This window comes from Parasteatoda tepidariorum, chromosome 12, assembly GCF_982258835.1.
Source record: "Parasteatoda tepidariorum strain Cologne lab strain chromosome 12, Ptep-v5.0, whole genome shotgun sequence".
Lineage (NCBI taxonomy): Eukaryota > Metazoa > Arthropoda > Arachnida > Araneae > Theridiidae > Parasteatoda > Parasteatoda tepidariorum.
Window position 1 is genome coordinate 2,204,575 of NC_141766.1, and position 22,359 is coordinate 2,226,933.

The 22,359-nt window shown below is 29.2% G+C and overlaps 2 protein-coding genes across 4 annotated transcripts in view; both read right to left on the reverse strand.

The window, feature by feature from the left end:
* LOC107445896 (U6 snRNA methylphosphate capping enzyme Amus) overlaps positions 1-7,869 on the reverse strand; it is a 67,608-nt gene extending 59,739 nt beyond the window's left edge. The window contains exon 1 of one of the 3 annotated variants that reach the window (XM_016060385.5): positions 6,266-7,869. In XM_016060385.5, the coding sequence (XP_015915871.2) occupies positions 6,266-7,177 (912 nt within the window). In that variant the 5' untranslated portion in view covers positions 7,178-7,869. The remainder of the gene's footprint in view (positions 1-6,265) is intronic. The other 2 variants (XM_071188356.2, XM_071188355.2) reach the window with 2 other exon arrangements.
* A 13,851-nt stretch (positions 7,870-21,720) lies between these two features.
* Positions 21,721-22,143, reverse strand: LOC147800898 (uncharacterized). Its single transcript, XM_087156059.1, has one exon. It carries the CDS (start codon positions 22,141-22,143, stop codon positions 21,721-21,723), a length of 423 nt encoding a protein of 140 aa, XP_087012185.1.
* Between the last annotated feature and the right edge of the window lie 216 nt (positions 22,144-22,359).

The following is a 22,359-nucleotide window of genomic DNA, read 5'->3' on the forward strand; positions in this document are numbered from 1 at the left end:
TAAATATCTTCAATAATTTAACCTATCATGAGTTTAAGACAATCCATGAAAATTTTCTTTGTCTGAAATCATCATAGTTTGCCAGACAGTATAATGTGGGCCAATGCCTTCCTCTGAAGATTTCTCCATAATGACTTCCGATTTATCTTTGATCTCCAATTCTTTTCATTAATTGCAAGAAAATCAAACTCCTCCGAGCCAGATAAATCTCAACTGCGGCCTTCCCTGATTTCTTGTTCCAGTGGATCTAATCTTATTAATTGTATTCTCATCACTCATTCAAATCACGTGGGCCATCCAATCATAGCCACCGAGAAATAAGGATGTTGAGATCACCAAGGTCTTTTAGTGACGTCACATACAGAGATGAATAGCTGATATACGATTAGCCGCCAATTTCAAATATTTGTTCTTCATTGAATAGCAGTGTCGTTTGTCCGTCAGAGATGTTGTTTTAAACCAAAATATATATGTTGCATTATTTTACAGCTTTTAACAATGCAATATGCGTGTGTAGTTCCAAGGTGTAAAGTGAACTACAAAAATGGGCATAAAGTATCTGTATTTAGGTAGCCGAAAAGGGAGGAAATGAAACAAAAATGGATAAATGTTAATTCCATCAAACGAGACAGTTATCAAATAACTGTTAATAGTCGAGTAAATGTTATTTATCTTTTATGTTTTAATATTCGTTTTTGTAGACTTAATAATAAGCTTTTTAATTAGATTATGAAATAATCTAATTAATAATTTGAGAATTACATTGTTTTAGATATTGTTTATTGTTCGCAAACATTAGAATATAAATCTAGCAAAACATTCGTACTTTTGCAAAACTCTTAGAAGTGAAATAAAACAAATTTAAAGATCATTTGTCGTGTTTATATGTATATATACACAAATATTAGATGTCATTAAAGAGTTAACATTTTTATTATTTAAAAAAACTAAAAAAGCTTTAGTTATATTTTTAAAAGAAAGAAAAATTAATAACAATGTTGATTGGCATTTGAAGCTTATTTTTTCTTAACGATAGCTTACGATCATGTGAGTAAAATTTCATAAATATTCATACTTGAAAGCAAAAAAACTCCCATACATTAAATTATATTAATAAAAAAGGAATTCATTGTTAGTCATTTTAATTTTAGTATGTTATTATTTAAAAGAATATTAATGAAACTGTTGTTCAAGCTTCATATGGTATGAATCTTTCGAATACAAATAAATTGTTTTTGTGTTATCTTATGATGATGTCTTAAATAATTTTTTACTATTTTATAATTTGTTATGAAATATTGTAATTTAATTGTAGTGCGTCACATTAACCAAAGATTGTGAAAAGTGTTGAAAAATAACTTATTGCTTGAATAAAATTTTCAAATAACACTCTGAAAAATATTTATATTTCTGTCTACAATTTTTATAAATTTTTGTGCGTTTTTTGACTAAAGGGCAGAAATTTTTAAAGTAAAAACGAAAACTTTTCACGTGTAAGCTTTTTAGGTGTTTACATGTTATTTGAATCAGAGTTCTGTTTAAGTAATACTTTTCTTTTAGAATCAGCCTATGCATTTTATAAGAGTTAAGGATAAATAAATTTTGAGTTTGTTCCAGATTAAATGAGTTATTCTCATCTTATTCCCATTTTTATGTTTATTTTATAAGTCTGGAAGAGTAATATGTAAACAAGCTTTAAAACAATAATATATAAGTTTATACACATGTATACATATTTATTGAAATGTTGTTGTTGTTAATTTACGTCGCACTAGAGCTGCACAATGGGCTATTGGCGACGGTCTAGGAAACATCCCGGAGGATGATCTGAAGACATGCCCTCAAAATTTTGATCCTCTGCAGAGGGGGCGGCGCCACCGCTTCCGTAGCCCGACGACCTGCACGCGAAGTCGAGCACTTTACGGTAGCACAGTTTAACAAGGACCAATACCGCACACCCTCGGCCCCTACTCAGACTGATCCAAGTGGTCACCCACCCGCACACTGACCATAGCCAGTGATGCTTGACTTCGGTGATCTGCGGGGAACCGTGTCTTAACCATCAGTCCACTGCGGGACTTATTGAAATGTATCTTATATAAAATATATCAATTAATGAGATGTATCTTATAGAGTAACAGGAAAAAAAAATTTTAATAAATGCTTTTATATTTTTTTTACCTTAATTTTCTTTTTTAAAAATTTAGATTTAACAAAAACTTGTAGACAATTTTAAATGCAGTTCATAAAAAACATTAAATTTTTTTCTGCTTTTTTCAGTGAGTAAATTTTTTTAATTATTGAACAGTTTCTGCTCAAAATATTATACTAATAATACTGTATTATACTGAAAATTTTCTAAAGGAATCTCTATTTTGGGATATTTCTTTAACAAATCTTATAAGAAAGATTGTCATCAATAAATTTATCATATGTTAGAAAAACTTAAGATTTGAAAATACTTTACTTTTTTATAATAAAAAAAGGTATATTTATTTTTGAAAATAATATACTTTTATACTATTTCAAAGTTTTACAATCTTAATTATCGAAATACTTTGCTAAATTACTTATAATTTATTTATTATTATTACTTAGCTAAATTATTTCGTGCTATTTGAATATTATACGCATTGTTTATTTGTAATTAATTGCAGTATTTATGTTTATATTATTTCCTCTTGAAATTTTAATTTATATAATAAGATTTTGAAAGAATTGTTTAGAACGTATTTCAAAATAACAATTTTATGTGCCAATAAAATTACAATTTCTTTGTCTCTTTTCTGCCACGATATAACATATTTTTATTTATCTCGCATTTGTTTACTTATTAAAATATATCATTTCTTATTTTCAAATATATGATTAAATCTCATATTTGATTGCATATTAGAAAATAATAAATTATACAGTTAAATAAGGTTCATTCTTTTGATATTAAAAATAGTTATGATGAATCAGGATTTAAAATTAAAAGAAAAAAAATCTTATTAAATCATTTTCTATCATAAAATACACATAATATTGCTTCATGAAAAGCATCAAACAGTCCTGCTTGTTCATTTTAGTGAGTTATAATGTGATAAATAACATTGATTTAGTCTAATAAAAAACTAAAAAATCACCACTTAAAAATATTTAAGTGCTATTAAATTGGCAAAAGCAAAAATATTTTAGGTCGCTCAAAAGTCCGCGTTATCTTATGGTTCGCTAGCCCTTCAGAGGATGACGTCCCAAATCTACTGAGAAGCCTTGTCTCTCGGTAGCTATGATCCAATTCATTCTATTTATTTTTATGCAAATAATCTTGTACAGTTCAAAGTTAAATAATTGTTATAAATACTAAAGGGGATTTTAAGAGATTTCTAATTATTTAAGGAGACATTTACCTCTCCTTTTCCCGACAACACATAAAAAAAAATATTAACTATGGGGTGGAATAGGGAAAAATATCAATTGCACGAAAGAATTTTTTAATACAGAGCAATATTAAAAAGTTTTCTGTGATGAGGACAAATTTTTCATAGACTGCATTCGCAAACATTGAGTATATTATGCTTTGGGTGTAGGTAGCTTCATAAAAAGGCTCGAACTCAAAGACAATAGTTAAAATACAATGGAAAATCAGACATTAACACCTATTTCAATGGGGAAGAAAAATCTCCATTTATTTCTTTACGTGACTAATTATCACTCAAAAGACTCACTCAAAAGTTTCAGATTCATTTCCCTTATCAACTAAGTAAAAATACATTCGTTTTTAGACTACAATAAAACTCATGAAATTCAAAAAAGTTCTCCCATTGAAAATGTTCCTTTTAAAGAAATTGCTTACGCATATAGCAATAAGTGATGACCGGCACATATACTCTCAAAAGATCAGGTAGACGAAGAAATCTAAGTTTATTTCCTTTATTCAAATGGACCATCACCTTTCACTTATCAAAGGAAATCAGATATTTTGAGTATACCAAGAACTTTATTTCAAATGAATTACATCTTAACGGAGTAACAGGCAGAACATATCAAGTTACTAAAGAGGAGATTGCTAGAGCAGAACAAATTTTACATAAAAAGAAGTGCCTGTATATTAAATATATTTTTAATAAAGATTCACAGGTATGTTGAAACTATAAGTACCATTATGAAATTAGACATAAAAGCTGCTAAAAGGGAATTAGAATAAAAAGCTCTTTTTTTTTAAATATCTAGAAGTGTTGATTTTTTTTAAACTTTTTTCTTTACACCAAATACATAATTAATTACTTTATTAAAAGCTATTTTAAATATACTGACAAGTTTAATTTATTTGGTAATTGAAGTAAGGTTGTAGGGTGACCTGGGGTAATTCCTGATCAAAAAATGCAAACATCTATTTTGTGAAAAAACTATTCAAGATAGAATTTTAATATTTACTGGAAGTTTGAGGCTATATGAGATGAGTCCTATGCTACCTTCGTTTGTTTGAAAATCTAATTAAATTTTAAAAGATTCTAAATTTTTAGTGATCAGGAATTACCCCTTCTCTTGATCATTTCTAGGGTAATTCCTGATCACTTCTGGGGTATACTGATCAGCGGTTTTTATATTTAAGGGGCTGTTTAAAAATAATTATACAATGGTAATTAACAAATAAGACATCAAGATCAAACAAATAAACCAAAAAGATATGTTTAAGCAGTTAATAAAACGATTTATTTAAAAGCAAGAATAAAGACTTTAAATTTTCCAAAAATCTTTGCATCATGCCATACATTTTAGGCATGCATCCAACTCATTCTCATGTTCTGCTGGAATATAAGAAAGAGTTCCCACATGGGTTACTTTTGCTGGATTTTTTAACTTCATTATGTGAGACTGTAAAGTTAAGTAAAGTATGTCAACAGCTCTGGCAGCAGCTCTCACACTGAAATTTTTATTTTCAATCATCATAGGAAATTCACTCATTTTGCTTTCTAGAAGCTTAGTGTCCTTTTTAGGCTTATAATTTCTCATCATATTTATATTAGGCTAATTTATAAACTTAAAAACTATTCTAACAATGTATACACATAAAATTAAGATTGTAAGACAAACCAGAAATGGTGCAAATTGGAATACATTTGTCTTGTATACAGTTAAAAACAAATTTTGTGATTACAGTTAGAATATACTTTATAGTTGTTCCACTTAATAAATATGAACTGTTATTTAATAAAAGACAATTAGCTATTTATTAGCTTTAATTATTAAAAAATACAAGGAATTTCAATTAATACTTAAAATATTTCAAGTTAAATACCAGTAAAAACTTAACTAAATATCTATTTTTCGTATGCAAAAATGTATAACAAGTAAATTTTTTAGCAATATGCTTAGAACTTCCAGAAATTTCAATTCCCCTCCCCTTCCCCCATAGTTGTGCATTTGTAATTTTATTTCTCTTCTATTATGCTTAAAATAACGCTCAATTTTGAATTTACTGGCATAAACCTAGAGATTCAAAAGTGGCTTTATTCAGAGTTCTCCCTAGGAATAAAAAAGGGCACTATAAATTTTAAAAGGGCACTCATTCAACACCGTAAAAATTTATCAAAATGTGTAATATTATGTAAAAACTGAATTTGATAGTCCTCAGTTTTTAAATTTCCCTCTTATACTATTTTACATGTATATTTCAAAAAAAAGGTTCTCTCTCATTATCAGAATAAGAGAAAAATTTGTAGTTTTATAAAAATAATTAAAGGCATGCTAATAGATAATCTCATGGCATAAATTTCTTTCAAAAAAAAGTAAACTAAAAATAATCATCAATTGACAAATTTTAAAGATTTTTATGTAACTTAAACTGAAAATTATGAAAAAATAAACATTTAAAGTTGCTTTTTTTTTAAAAAAAAAAAAGTTTTTAAAAATAAAAAGTTTATTAATATCCCTCCCCTCAGAGAAATGAGATAGTTATAAAATTTTATCGAGTTGAGAATAATCCTAACAAACTAAATATTTGTAATAGTAATCTGAATTAAACTTAAAAACACAGATAAAGTTACCAGTATGTAATTATTATTTACAAAGTGCATCAATTTTTTTAAAAAATGGAATATGAATAAATACGCAATGTTTTAAGGAATGGGCAGTTTATTTTACAAAAAGGACACATTTATAGAGGTCAAAGGGCAGATGCTTAGGAAGAAGACTGCTTTATTACTACTGAAGCTATACAATTTTGATTAGTTAAATATTCTCAGAATTGAAATAGATTAATAAATTGAAATAAACTTACTTCAAGAAATACAACATTAGTCTCCTTCTTCATGTGTAAAACTTTTGCTAATGGTCCATAGAGAAGAGGCATAGACTTTGGAATATCAGTAAAAGATTGAACATTTCGCATTTGCCTCTCAGCAATATTTAAGAGTTTCTTATCAATATCAATTCCAGTAATTTTTTGTGGATAAAAATGATTTGCAATTAGTAAAGTTAATTTACCAGTATTACAACCAATATCTAAAATATTTTTACCTCTAAAAAAATCTATGTTAAAAAACCTAATTCTTGGATCGCCAGAACTACCATCAAAATTCCAACTATTAAATGAGGTAATATGGTTACCATAACAAAATCTTTCTGTTCTAAATTTGTGGAGAGTAGAACAAATTTTTCTTTTAATAATCCTATGATGTGAAATATCTTGATCTGAAAGTTCTTCTGTTGAGTCTTCTTCCCGACGAGATTTTCGATGTCTTCGTCGCTTTCGTGGTTTCAATCTCCTCTGCTCCTTTGGTACAATCACCTCCGCAGAATTTAAATTAAGAGGATCATGAATGTCTTGGGGAATTACAACTTGTACTTGAGTAGGCCTTGGTGACATTCTCTTTGGAGAGTTCAATTGCTCTTCTTCATCTTCTAAGCTTTTTAAATTTAAAGGATCAGTTCTATCACCACCAAATGGCCAAGCAATACTTGCAACTCTTCTTCGTTTTTTAAAAATAATTTTACTCTCTTGCGAGCAAGAAAAAGTATATCTTCTTTTATTGTACAACCATTGTGAATGTTTCCGGAAAAATGAGTTACTACGGTGTAAATGCCGTTTCAGTGACTTTTTATCTAATTTCATTTTGATATCTGTACAATTATTGTTTGCAGAATTATGAGTCAGAGGTAAGCACTGGTGTATAGAAGGACTTGTAGGCATTTTTAAACCTTCAAGTCTTAATTAAATATTAAGACTTTAAAATCAATTAAGTTCTGGCAGTTTCATATAAGTTAAAACAAACCTCTTAAAAAACAACAGATCATTAAATAAGTAAAAATTTACAATAACACTAACTTGTCTTCCCACTTTGATTTTACCACACGTGCGTTTATTTACATGTTTATGCAAGGGGTGACGTCTGGTGGAGAGGAAAAACATATCAACACTGACGACAGTAGCAACAAACGTCAATCCTATGGAAAATATCCAGAGAATCGAAAGAAAGATCTAATTAACAACACTAATCATGAGCTAAAACTCGATCGATATTTGCTTGATAATCACCTTAACTTTAAAGATTTTGAGTAAATCCAAATAAACTTTTGTATAAGATCAATTACTCCCTACATTAAAATTGAAGCTGTAAGAACTGGCCCGGGAGAGCGCAAATAAGCGAAAAGCTACGGAATATTGCCCCCTCCTCTCCTCTTCCGAATGAATTCGCTTCACTGTTGCCAAACATACGAAATATTATCATCAAATCTTATGATGTTGTTGTTATTGTTACTTTACGTCGCACTAGAGCTGCACAATGGGCTATTGACGACGGTCTGGGAAACATCCCGGAGGATGATCCGAAGACATGCCATCACAATTTTGATCCTCTGCGGAAGGGATTGCACCCCCGCTTCGTCAAATCTTAAGAAGACCATGGAAAGGCTGTTGCTTGGCTGCCCGCCTTTTTAATAAATAGAGGCATTTGATTGGTCGATTATATAATCGTTTTCATCGTTATCGCTTAATCGTTTTGTCAGGTTTACTAGAATAGCGTTTTTAGCATTTTTGTTTGGCGCAATTTTAATAACGCGCATGCTCAGTTTGATAATTTATTCAAACCAATCGAAGTACTTCGTAGACAATGAATATAGAGGCTTGTATCCCCTTATTTGCTCGTGTATACTAAAACAAGGACATAAAGATGGAAAGATCAATCACTGTACCAAACAGATGTCAGGGTGAACTTTGACATTGGACACATCACTGGTCTCTATTTTTTTCATTTGATTTTCATCAATTGTTATGATAAATAATAACATTCTGTCTCTGTGCCAGAAAAATCTGAACACATTTTTTTTAAGGATTTATAATTTGTAAATTTTAAATGAAAAAATTAATGTATTTTAAAAAATTGATTTTTAAATTGTTCTGAAATTCAAATACTTGAAATAAATATTAAAAAAACAATTTAAGTGCTTATTAAAAATATATTAAAAATATAAAAATAATTAAAAAATCAATAAAATAATTAAAATATAATAGAACAGTTTTATAAGCAATCTAAGCTGCCCAAAGCATTTAATTTCATGAAGAACAATAAATTGGAAAATGTTAATAATTGCTGAGATAGAGTCTCATAATTGCCTGTTAGCGTTCAGTTAGTTAGTTATTAAAACTTTTTCATGGTTTTCATTTGTGCGTAATCTAAATTCTAATTATTTTCATTCAAAAAGTCTTTCAAAATATAATTTCATTCCTGTATTTAAATTACAAGTAACTTTGATATCTGGGTTGCCTACAAAAATTCAAAAAAGTACAAAAAAAATTTAGAGCATTTCACAGCATTTACTATTTATCAAAAATGATTAAAAAAAATTATTGATTATTAAAAAATACTTTTATTGCGATAATCAACATTAAGCTGGAAACCTATTACTATTAAGCAATTTAAAAGACTTTTTCGTGGTTTTCCTTCGCATGTAACACAAATTTGATTACTTTAATTTAATCTTCATTAAAATAAATTATTCGTATAACTTTCATGAATATGATTGCATTCTGATACTTAAATTGTTAATTACTTTGATCTCTGATTTGAATTAAGCATAATAAGGGTGTTTCATTACATTCACAAAATAAAAAAGCTCACACTTTGATTTCTGGGTTGAGTTAATAAGAAGAGCTTTTCGTTCTGTTCAGAAAGATGGTACCCTATCTATTAAGGATAATAATAATGAAAAAATGTTTATTTATAATTTTACTCCGATACTTAAATTGCAAATTATTTTATTTTATATACCAATAACAGCAATCTGAAAAACATTTTTGTCTGTTTTTCATAGCGTGTAACGCGAAATTTGATAACTTCAATTTCAATTTAATCTTGATTATAATTAATTATTTTTACAACTTAATTATTTATTAACTTAATTATTTATTAACTTAATTATTTTAACTTAATTTATAATTAATTAATTAAAATAATTAATTAACTTAATTATTTTAACTTAACTTTAATTTATTTATAACTTAATTATTTTTATAAACATAATTATTTTTATAACGTAAATATGGTTTTATTCCGATACTAAAATAGCGAGTTACTTTGATTTTCGGTTAAAAACTACAAAAATTTGAAGAACATCTCGCCTGTACATTTTGATTCAATAAACTGATTTATTTTCTGCTTCCCTTCTTACCATAATTTTTTTTTTTTTTTAAGTGAAAAATGACTCTTCTACATTACTGTTAGAAAATTTGACGGTTCATCAGGTTGTCATCTAAATAAAATTCGAGCAAATAGTATTGTATTTGTAATGGCGAAAATATCCAAATGATAAAATAAACATGAACTTTTTTTACAGTGTTAAAATTAAAAAACTTAAGTACTTGGGTTCCTATGATTTTATTATTTTACTAATAACTTATTCTGGTATGTTATATTGAAATATCTGATATATGTTATATTGAAGTATCTGATATATGTATTTTGAAATATCTGATATATGTATATTGAAATATCTGACATATCTGGAGAAAAAAAAATTTCTAACCAAATGTTCTTTGAGTCAGGAAGAGACAAAAAATACCTGTTGATTTTTTTGAAATATACTTTCTATCACAAACGCCTTAAAACTTTGTTCTCGATAAAAATAATTTCAGATGGTTTTAATCCTTCATCTCTTATTAACCTCGTTATATCATGCTTTTGATCAAAGTTCAGCAGCGTGTGCGTTCTTTCTCTCCTAAATATGAATTTGATCCCTACACACGTTTTTTATTCGATTACTTATAAGGATTCGTAAAATATATATTAACGGCCCGGATTAGAGAATAACTGAATTATCTTCTTCAAAAATGGCAGTTATTTAATTTAAATTTGATACTTTTGTGTGTGATCATATCTCAGTGTCAACCATATCGGTGTCACGTATCAATGACATCCAATAAAAATCTAACTGTCAATGAACTTATTAACTGAGGTGAAGGGATTAATTGAATGCTTAATAAAATAAGAGCTTCCTTTGATGATATTTGATCAAAAATTAGTGGTGAAATCACTAATTAGTGTTTTTTAAATTAGTGGTGGAAATTAGTGGAAATTAGTGGAAATTAGTGTTTTTTAAATTAGTGGTGAAATCGTCTAATAATTATTTTTAAAAATCGTTGCAAGAAAGGTTTGCAAGGGTATTTTTTTTTTCAGAGTCATGCGAGTTAATTCAAATCAAATAAATATACTATATGTAGGGGAGAGGGGGGCACATGTGAACAAATTTTTTTATTTCTTCACTTTTCGAAAAATATCATCAATTTTTCATAGTAAAAAAGCCCATATGTTTCAATAGTCTTTTCTTTGTCTTGTGGAATTTTTTGAGATTTTTCAATAAAATATTTCTTTACTTTATAATATTTTAGAAAAATGACTTCAATTGTTCACATGTGCCCCTCTTGGGGGCACATGTGAACAGGCCTGGGGCACATATGAACAAGATTAAAAACACAAAGCAATCATCATATTTCAGAGAAAAAAAATCTTTAATATAACAGATATAGATACGCATTATACTGAGGGGGTTGTAGCTTACTATGTGAATTTAAATTGTACAACAGTACTGTCAATAAGAAAATAATTTTTCAGCTGTACAATAATTTTTCCGTAATTGGGTTTTTCGCAACTTCATGTTCCACGGGTGTTGTAATGGGCCTTTTTCTTTCTTCTCAAATACTCTTTCATGCTTTTTTTTCATTTTTTCTATCTTTTCATTTTTAGCTTTAACAATTCTATTTTCTCAGGTGTATCAGTTAATATGCGTGATGCACGATCAACCATTTAATAAAAAAAAAAAATTTTAAAGGTAAAATTAATAAATTAATTATTGAAAATTAAATAATAATAATTTTAAATGCATACATATTTTTTAAACTTATAATATCATGAGGATAATAATCTTAATACTATGTAGGGGCACTTGTGAACTGTTCACATCTGCCCCAGATGTTTTGTTCACAAGTGCCCCCATCATCCTTCTTAAACCTAACTTGAAAAATAAAGAACTTTTAATTGAGTAAAAAAAAAGAATAATTGTCATAAACTTACCTGAATGTTCATATAATGATCTGCAATAGTTAATTTTAGTTTATTAGTTGATTTATATTATGCTTTCACTTGAAGAAGCGAGTGATTATAATATATGCAACACCAGCTGATACAAAGAAATTGTCAGAATAGACCAACAAAATGTCTCATTGTTCTGAAAGTTTTTCAGAGAGGTAGGACTAGTACTGCCATCAATTGAAAATTTTTCGAGATTTTTTATTTCAAATCATATTGGTAAAACATACCATGTTCACATGTGCCCCCTGTTCACATGTGCCCCCCTTTCCCCTACTCTCTTTTTCTTTCTTCCGGATTTTAACGAATTAAAGAGTATTCATACTGTTGTGATAATCAATTTAGGCAGACATAATAACTTAATAAAGCTTTAATTAGCAAAATTAGGCTAGCCGCTGAGCAGGCCCGTCCTCAACGGGGGGGTGAGAGGGGTGTCTCCCCCCCCCCAGCGATATCATTCAGTCGGCAAATTCAGTTTGAGTCGGCCTTTTTCTTTTTTTCTTTACAAGCCAAAATCCCGACATTGCCGAAATTCTTTCCTTGTCGGATTTTTCATTGGTGATGAGATTAAAAGGATGTTATTTGAATTTCGTTTCGGGATTCCAGACCCGACTCGGCAAATCTTGTTGTGAAATGTGTTTTTAAATTTAGTTTTTTTTTCTCCTCCAAGAGTAACCATTTATGATAATTTAAAGCAAGATGACCGATAATCCAGGCCAAAATCCCGACTTTGCAGAAATTCTTTCATTATCGGATATTTCATCGGTGATGAGATTTAAACGGATTTCAATGTTATCTGAATTTCGTTTCGGGATCCCAGACCCGACTCGGCAAATCTTGTTGCAAAATGTGTTTTTAAATTTAGTTTTTTTTCTCCTCCAAGAGTAACCACTTATGATAATTCAAAGCAAGATGACCGATAATTCTGGCCAAAATCCCGACTTTGCCGAAATTATTATCTTATCGGATATTTCATCGGTGATGAGATTTTAACGGATTTCAATATTATCTGAATTTCGTTTCGGGATCCCAGACCCGACTCGGCAAATCTTGTTGTGAAATGTGCTTTTAAATTTAGTTTTTTTTTCTCCTACAAGAGTAACCATTTATGATAATTCAAAGCAAGATGACCGACATTGCATGCCAAAATCTCGAAAACCATTTCTCTTGTATTATTATTTCACCGACACATTCTTAAATTTTAAAAAAATTTGTAGTGCTCTTAATTTTTAGTTAGCTAATAAAGTATCATAAAATTCAGATGTTATTTATCTGAATTATATTAACTCTTTTTTAGAGGTTTAAGTAATTTTCTTAAAGGAACTGATAAACTTACATGATTTTTTTTTTTTTAAAGAATTATAAATTTTATATGAATTAATCGTGCCGGTGATGCAACCTATTTTTTTTTTTTTTTTTACTTTCAAAATATAGGGAAAACTACAAATAAGAGTACTTATTAAATAGGATACTTTATTATTTAAAATATCTTATTTAAATAGTTAAATTCTGTTTAAATAACACAAATTATTAAATAATTTATATTTTCTATTAGTAAACGCTATTTTTCTATTATGAAGAATTTTACTAACTCCAAAGGACTCCTAACTCCAAAAAAGAAAATAAAAACGTTTAATTTGCTAACTACCATTCAGTTCATAACTTTTGAAATTCTATGATGATTGGATTATTACTTGAGTTCAATATTTTTTAACCTAAAATAAAATGTTCAGGGACCAATTCATATCTTTAGAACAATTAATCATGGCAACAAAATTTGATATTCTCTATGGAAAATAGTTAACATATATGTGATCCTCAATTCACCTTTATAAAAGTTTCTGTTTTGAAAATAAAATATTGTTTTTTGCTTTTAATATTTTTTTTTCAAGAATCCTAAGAATCCTGAAACATTAAATTAAGTTACACTCAATCGAATCGACACTTCGATCATTTCACACAATTTGAGAATGGTTGCCGAGTTCAAAGTATTAAATGTTGTAATTTTGGATTCATTAATTATTTCAAAAAAAAATATGGTGAAAATAGAGAATTTCGAATATTCATGGAGAAGTGGCAATTCTGTCTGATCAAGCCGCTAAGGGCACTATGAAGAGGTGCAAAAAAAGGATGGTGCTGCGACTCGATCTTGTGAATCAGCAGACAAAACCCCGGATATTTCTGTCAACTTGAAAAATCGAGGGTCTTTTAAAAGTGGTTAGCTAGAAATGCCCTAAGCTATAATTTCTCATGTTTTCTTTTACTCTTTCTGAGAATAAAGACAATATCTTTGTCCATGTGGTTAAGAAGGGGAAGGAAGGTGCTCAATGCACATACAGCTGTGGTAGCAATTACTTCACTGACCTGTCTTTAACTGTCTAGTACGGATACTTAGTTACTCAAAGCATATTTTATAAATTCATATTATTATTGAATAAAATAGAAAATCCGCTCACATGCCAACGATCATCCTATCTACCGCAGTCCCTATTTTGAATGTAAGTATAATTTTTTTAAGAATACATATTTATTATTTGCAGTCTTATTGTTTAAATATTAAGTTTAATTAAATTGCATTAAATGTGTCATTACTTTCCAATTAAATTATTTCGGGTAAAAATTAATTTTTATGAAGCAGATAAAATTATTTTTTCAATCTTTTTTGTGCAGTAAAATAATTAAAAGAAAGAAAAAAGAGCAATTAAAAATGCTATGTTATTTATATTCATTAGTAGGAACTAGGGATGGAAAAAGATAAATCACATTTGAATTCTGAAAATTGGAATTCTTTTTCCGTTTTTCACTTTTTACTAACCTTTTATTTTGTGCTTGAAATAGTATTTTTTGTTTCTTTTTTAGATTTTTTCAGCTGAAATTATTTTTCACAGATCTTATTTAATTGAAATTTCAAATACTATATTTCTTCGTAGGCTTTGTTTTTATAAGTCCAAACTGCAATCCTTTATGAACAAAAATGTACTAATGCTAATTTTATTGAAAATGTAACTTGTTTAAAAATAGAAAGTTTCAGTTTTTTTTTGATAAATAATTCTTTTTAGTTATTCTGTACTGTCGTCCCTACTTAATCGCATATCGGATAATCGAATTACCCGATTATACGAATAAAATTTAATGGAATCAAATCATTTTAGAAGAAACTAATGTTAAACTTCCCCGTTTAAACGGTTATTTGTAGTTTTTTTTGTCCCCGCCTAATTGCATAATGAAGTGGTACTGAAATGAAAAAAGTATTGTTTATTTTTGAGAAATGTTTCACCAGCTGAAATGGAATTTCCCTTTTTCAGTTAAGATAAAGATACAATATGTGGTCACTTCAATAGGGACTTCTTTTTCATTAATAGGTGTTTGGGGGTAAAGTTGAAAAATTAATCAAATCTTGCTGCCAGTTTTATACATTGAAGTAAACGAAGGGGATTTTACCTCTCTTTGACTTACTTCACACACACATCATTTAGAATGTAAAAAAAGGATAGAGTGATTTGTCTTGTGATCCCCTGTTGATGCACTATTAACTTTGATAAGAAAAAGTTTCAAAAACCTATCACACTAGTGTACAGAGAGTCTTTCTCTTAAATAGAATAATTGCTTAACCCAGTTAATGACTTTGAGTTGGGTGCAAGTTGAGAGCGAAAAGGAATGATTTAAATTAATCGGAAAAAAGCAAAACAATGAATCTTAGAAGTAATAAATTTCAGAAAACCCTTATCTAAAATAGCGCATTAATTTAAATCGAGCATTAATTTAAATTTTTCAAGTTTCGAAGATTAAAAAAAATAAATAAGTAAAAAAAGTTCTGAATGTGTTTGAAAGGAATACAAGCAAGTCATGAAATTTTTAGTCGAAACTAAAAGGGAATATCTAATTTTGATGAATTCAACGGGTATAAAAAACAGTCTTCAATTATAGATTTTTTCGGAAGGGATCAATTAATATTTTAGTACCTACATTATAGTTTTTACTAATATTGATTTACTTTTATGTAATTTTAAAGGACATTTATATTTTATGATACTAACGCATACAGTTTTAATTATAATTGTTAATTGATCATAAAACTGAGCTTATTTAATCAAAATGCTATACTATGCATTAAATACCACTAAAAAGTAAAATTTCGTAAAAATTCAAAATTTTAGATAGAATATTGCACTTCCCTTTTAATCGAATAACCCGCTTAATTGCATAGATTTGGCTGGAACCGATGGTATTCCTTTAAGCGGGGTTGACGTATTTCTTATGTATTTAATTATTTAATGTTTTTATATTATTTTTTTGACTTAAGTTAACAGTTTTTCATTTAAGTTAGTTATTAGTAAAAAAAAACTTAATAATTTTGTAATTATGTAAAAATTCAATTCACAGTTTGTATTAAAAATACCAAATCATACATTTTAGCATAAATGCTTTCATAAGTTTTTATTGTTAAATCTATTAGCGTTAACTGCACCAATGACAGTTGCTACAAATGAAAGAATTTTCAGCAAGATGAAATTGATTAAAAACTATCTTCGAACAACAATGACCACTGAACGCCTAAATTCACTGCTTTTACTCAAAGCAGAAAAAGATATTGTTGACAATATTAAGCGTGATAAGTTGGCAGAATATTTTTCGCTTTTAAAACAAAGTCGAAGTAAATTTATGTAGCTAATATAATATAACGTAATTTTACTAATATCTTAATTTTTTAACATTTTTACGTGAGTTTCCTCATTTATAATTTAAATGGCAAATATTTTCAATGATTTTCTACATTTTTTTCTTCTTATTTTTTAAAAATGAAAGGTCAATTTACATTTGAATGAATTTTGTTTTGAATCAATATCTTATAGAAGTCTGTATTTGCTGATTATGACTTACTTTCTCATCTTCAAACAGTTGCTGTAATTAGCTTATGATGGTAACAACGTTTAAATGAAACGAAAGATAAATTTTAATTACCAAGTGATTTTTCAAAAAATATTTAAATATAAAGTAAAAAGTATTTCAAAGTTGCATTGAAAAACATTTAAATTTACAACTTTATTTTTTAAAATTATTTCCTTAAATAATTATTGCTTAATATTACTGAAAACTTATTTTAATTGAATAAGTTTCAGTTTATTTAAAAATAGTTTTTTTTCTCTAATATTTTGTTACCATTTTAACAAATTAAATTAATAGAAATGTAAAAAGTCTATTTTCTTTGCATTATTTTGAATAATTACTGGTACTATTTAGTTATCAATAATACCACATTCGTGGCGCATTTGAACTCTTTTATTTGTTTTGTTTTACCTTTGATTATCAAGCTTTAGCCATATACAAATTGTATATATATATATATATATATATATATATATATATATATATATATATATATATATATATATGTGTGTGTGTGTGTGTGTGTGTGTGCATGACAGTCGGCAAAATAAACTTCAACACCCCCCCTCTCGAATCGGTTAGGGACGGGCCTGCCGCTGAGGACTACGTACTTATAAACGTAAATAGTAAAACAATTGAAAATCAAGCACAGTTACAGTTAAAACAAGATGTTAATAAATATCACCACATTCACCCCGAGCTATTTTAAGAGTTCAGGGAGTGACTTGAATCAGTCAGTAACAAAGTCTGAAAGATAAGCAGGTGGTCTTCGTATTCTGGATGCAGTAGGAGGCAAAGTCTCTTCCTGTTTTGGTCTCAAAAATGAGTCAGTGTTTTCCGAAGAACAGGTCTCATCAAGTGAGGGTTCCAAAAGTTGATCATCAGTAGCCTCGTGGGAGCTGTCAGCAAGTGGGGTTTTTAGTAGAGGGGTTGCTAGCATATCTGCATCAAGGGCCTTTTCAGGAAGTAACCCTCTAGGAGCCAGGTGACGGACATTAACAGTAGTTTCTCTGCCGTCAGGTAACCTGACATGAGCATATCCCGGATTAGCCTCCAACAGCTCCACTTCTTGAACCATGGGCTGATACTTATTACTACGATTGTGGTTTTTCATTAGAATTGGGCCAGGAATGGTGAGCCATGTAGGTAGAGAGCAGCCAGTGTGGGAGCGTCTCGGATGTGCAAACATTCTTTCATGAGGGGTCTCATTAGTGGCAGTACATAGTAATGATCTAATCGAGTGGAGAGCAGGTTGTAGCATGGCTTGCCATTGATTTGTTGGAAGCCCTTCAGATTTAAGAGCCAGCTCAATAGTTTTCCAAATTATGCCATTGTATCTCTCGACCTGGCCATTACCCGCTGGATTATAGGCTGTTGTTCGGCTGGTAGCAATTCCTTGAGCTGTCAGGTATGATTTTAGTTCGTGAGACATGAAAGAAGTGCCCCTGTCTGAGTGGATATATGCAGGCATTCCAAAAAGATAGAAGAGAGTCTGCAAACAGGAGATGACAGTTGAAGTTGAGATATCGGAGCACGGAAAAGCAAATGGGAATCTGGAGTATTCATCAACAATTGTCAAAAGAAATCGATGTTTAGAAGAGGATGGTAAGGGGCCTTTAAAATCTAAGTTGAGTTTTTCAAACGCTGAGGTTGCTTTGATGAGGACTCCAGAGTTTTTTATAAATTTTGGTTTCAGTTCTCTGCAGATGTGGCAATTGTTGACAGTAGCTCTCACATCAGTGATTGAGTAAGGTAAATTTTTAGAACGGATCCAGTGGAACATTCTGGTAACACCTGGGTGACAAAGAGAAAAGTGGAGGTCTTTAAGGTCAGAAACCTGAGGGACAATAGATGCGGACACTCTGGACAAAGCATCAGCAGTCGAATACTTGCTTCCTGGGCGGTAGACAATATCAAATTTGAAGCAGGCAAGCTCAAGACGCCATCGCAGTATCTTCTCATTTTTTATTTTGCTATTGTGTTGTTGATTAAACATAAAAGAGACTGAGCGTTGGTCGGTAAACACCTCAAAGTGTCTCCCTATAAGGTAATGCCGCCAATACTTCAGAGATTCCACTATGGCATATGCTTCTTTTTCAATAGATGAATGTCTTTGCTCTGATTGATTTAGGGTACGTGAAAAAAAGGCTATAGGGCGACCAGCTTGGCTCAATGTTGCCCCAATGGCAAAGTCAGAAGCATCAGTTTCTACACGAAATGGAATGTCATTTTCTATTGCAGCAAGAGATGCATTGGCTACATCATCTTTTACTGACTGGAAGGCTGTGGTAGCTTCCTGAGATAAAGGGAAAGAGTTGCAAGCCAAGAGGGGACGAATTTTTTTTGAGAAAGAAGGGATCCACCTTCCATGATGGGCGAACATTCCCAGAGCACGTTGCAATGAAGCAGTATCTTTAGGGACAGGTAGACTTAAGAGTGGCTTCAGACGTTCTGGATCAGGTTTAATATTTTTATTCTCAATTATGTAACCAAGTAGGGATATAGATTGAGAAGAGTAGTTACATTTTTCTTCATTTAGTGTAAGATTAAACTTGATTGCAGCAGATTTGAACCTTGCAAGATTTTCATCATGTTCCTGTTGGTTTGTACCACAAACAGTCACATCATCTAAGTAAGGGTAGGTATCTGTAAGACCTTCTTCTTGTACAATTTTATCAATTGTTCTTTGAAAGCATGCCACACCATTGGTAACTCCAAAAGGGACACGTTTAAACTGAAAAAGCTTTCCGTCTGCCTCAAAAGCAGTCATGTGTTTTTCAGAATCCAAAATCGGGAGCTGATTATATGCATTTCTTAAGTCTATTTTACTAAACACTTGGTAGGTAGCATATATGGCAACGTTACTTTCAAAAAGTAACGAGTAAAAGTACAAGTATTTTTAAAAAAAGTAACGAGTAAAAAGTAAAAAGTTCTTATTTTAAAAAGTAACGAGTAAAAAGTACAAGTAAAAGTACAAGTACTAAACCAAAAAAGTAACGATTTAAAAGTACATTTCTGGGAAATCGAAAATTCAAAGTAACCTAAAATTTTATTGAATAATATTCTTATGTTCTTTAATGTTTTTGCAAAATTGTTGTTATTTATTTAATTATTTTTAATTTTGAAAGTTATGGACATTAATTTATTTTTAAATTCGGAAGAATATTATAATATAATTTTATAATATAATCGTATAATATAATTTAAAATCAAATATAATTTTAATATCAAACTTTTTATGGAATTGCACGAAAAAGAAATTTTATCTATAGTTTTAAATTTTTAGTTTATTATTCTTATTTATTTAAATTACCATTGATTTAAAATTGTTTTACTCTAAAGAAACGCGTTTTAAAAGCACAAATATAAACAAAGCAAACGCGGGGTTTCAGAGAGCTTTGTGATCTTTGAGCTAGTAAAAAATAATTGAATGTGCAGTATAAGTTGAAACAGAACAGTCTAAAGTTTTATTTGTAACAATGGCTAATGCTGAAGTCGTGCGAGAAAATCATTTTCCGAACATTTCTGCCCAACGGAATAATTAAAATTTGTAAACGAATTTTAGTATCAGCGGCTAAACTAATACCTTCGAGCTTTCAAGAGTTAAAATAGTAATTATAATAGTTTTCAATAGCACAAACAGTTCTGAAGTTCTTAGAGATCTGACTGGGCGTTGTTTGACAAGGTCGAGCATAAACATAATTTTAGTAAAAAATGTACTAGGTAAAAATGTATTTAGTAAAAAATGTATTAAGACAAAATTGTATTATTAGTGAGTTCAAAAGGAAAATTGAAAAACGTAATAACAAAATCCAAAATTTTTTATTTAAAATGTATTAAATATATGCATAAAACTCAAAAATGAATGAAAATAACTTGTAGCAATAAAGGAAATGAAGGAAATAAAAATAAAAATATGACCACCGAAGCCGACGTCTTCAGGGGGTACCGGCCCCGGTAGCCATAAAACAAAACCTTTTCTATTGAGGGGGAGGCAATTGTCTAAAGTAACACCCTCAGTACCCCGAAGGTTTTGTATAGAAGTCCAGGAAAAAACATGAAATACAAAGAACCAATTAATTTAGAAAAGAAACTCAAACAAATTCATCAGAAAATAAAATTATTGACAATCCAAAACAATTCACCATAAATACTAAAAATTAATTATTTAAAATTAAATAATGAACTTATATTTGGAAAAGATCTATTAACATCAATTGTCATCCACTACAAGTTAAATAAAATGTATTTGAACTTGATTGGATAAATGGAAAGAATTATTATCTGTCACAATAAACCAGAATGGAAAGTAATAATTTTATTTAAAAGAATACGTCGATTTTAAATGCTTAATTTCTTTTAAATGGTATTTTTTTTCAAAGCATAATACAACTGTATTCTTTATAAATTGAAGTCGAATAAATTTTTTTAATTTCTACTTTTGATCCATTTGTTTTCTTTTTCGTTAGAGGAACTTGGAAAAAATATCTTTCTTTTTTTTAACGTTAAATTTCAACAAAAAAAATTTAATAAGTTTCATCTTTAGTCAGTGTTACACTCATGTTATTTAAAAATCTTTTTCAATTCTAGTGCATAAATTTTCAATGCCAGTTTGATAAAAATCAATTTATTTTAAAGCAAAATTTCTTGAGATGACATATTGGACATCTCTCATATTTTCTATTCTATATGGAATAAAGTAAAGTAAAGTGGAAATCCTATAGTGCAATATCGGTTGAGTATGGACGCTAGTACAATACCTCCATCCCAAATCCATTGATTTTTTACAAGGTTCATCTTCCCCATCAATGCTAATCAGAAAGATTAAAATTATTGAATCTAAAATTTGAAAAGTGCTTCAAAGAAAAGAAATGAACTGATTAAATATTTACAAACAAGCAAGTCCCTCAACTTTAAAATATCGTTGGCGCGACTTATAGTACACAATTATAATTAATAAACCTCAATATTGTTGATTAATGAGAAACGAATACCAAAATTTACAGAAACGACAGTTCTTTACTCTTTCCCTAGTCTTATTAACTATACCCTAGTTTATATTAACTTAAAGAGAGTCTTTTTTTTTTTATTTAAATAAAAATTAATATTTGCTAATTCAAAAAGAAAATATTTGTTAATTTATTTAAATAAAAAAAAAGATAAAAATGGTAGAAATCATATTATTACGGAATAAAATCTAATTCGGATGTTACAAAGCTCCTTCAATAGTGAACATTTAAAATACCCAGAAGCCAAAATTATCTGTTTACATATAAAAAGGAGTCTTTTTGATGTCAGCAACAAAGGCAAATTGATGTTTTCTAAACCTAGGCATGATGCACAATAAATCATCCTGAATTATACCTCCGTTGTACTGTAAACAATTTAATGATGTTCCAGTAGAAGTTAATGCATTTGCGTTAAACACAAATCTCAAAGGGGTACTTTTGGATTCAGGTCTAAACACACAATGACGAGGAATATAATACTGCACATCTGGTTCTTCAGACTCTTGTACTTCCTCCATATGACCCATATTTAAATACTCTAGCATAAATGCTTTGTGAAGTTCACAAAATTGATGTTCTCTAGCAAGGCGATTCCATAACGAATTCAAACACTTTACTTTTACATACACAAGTTTTTTCTTAGATTCACCCAGACACGACGGATCTTCTCTAAAGGGCATTTTAACAACATATTTTCCACTCTCAGTTCTTGAATAATTTTCAAGAAAATGCTCTTCACAAATTTCAGCTTTTTTAGTTTTAGAAATTTTAGACTCTCTCTACATTTTCTATTTCCCAAAAAGTTTTTAATGTTTTTTCCAACTCAAAATTATCTGTATCGAGCCCACAATATATTTTATTTTCGTTTTTGGTCGGAAGACTCCCACTGACAATAT

Coding starts and splice junctions, on each gene's coding strand:
- LOC147800898 (XM_087156059.1), bottom strand. CDS start 22,143: ATGCCCTTTAGAGAAGATCCGTCGTGTCTGGGTGAATCTAAGAAAAAA.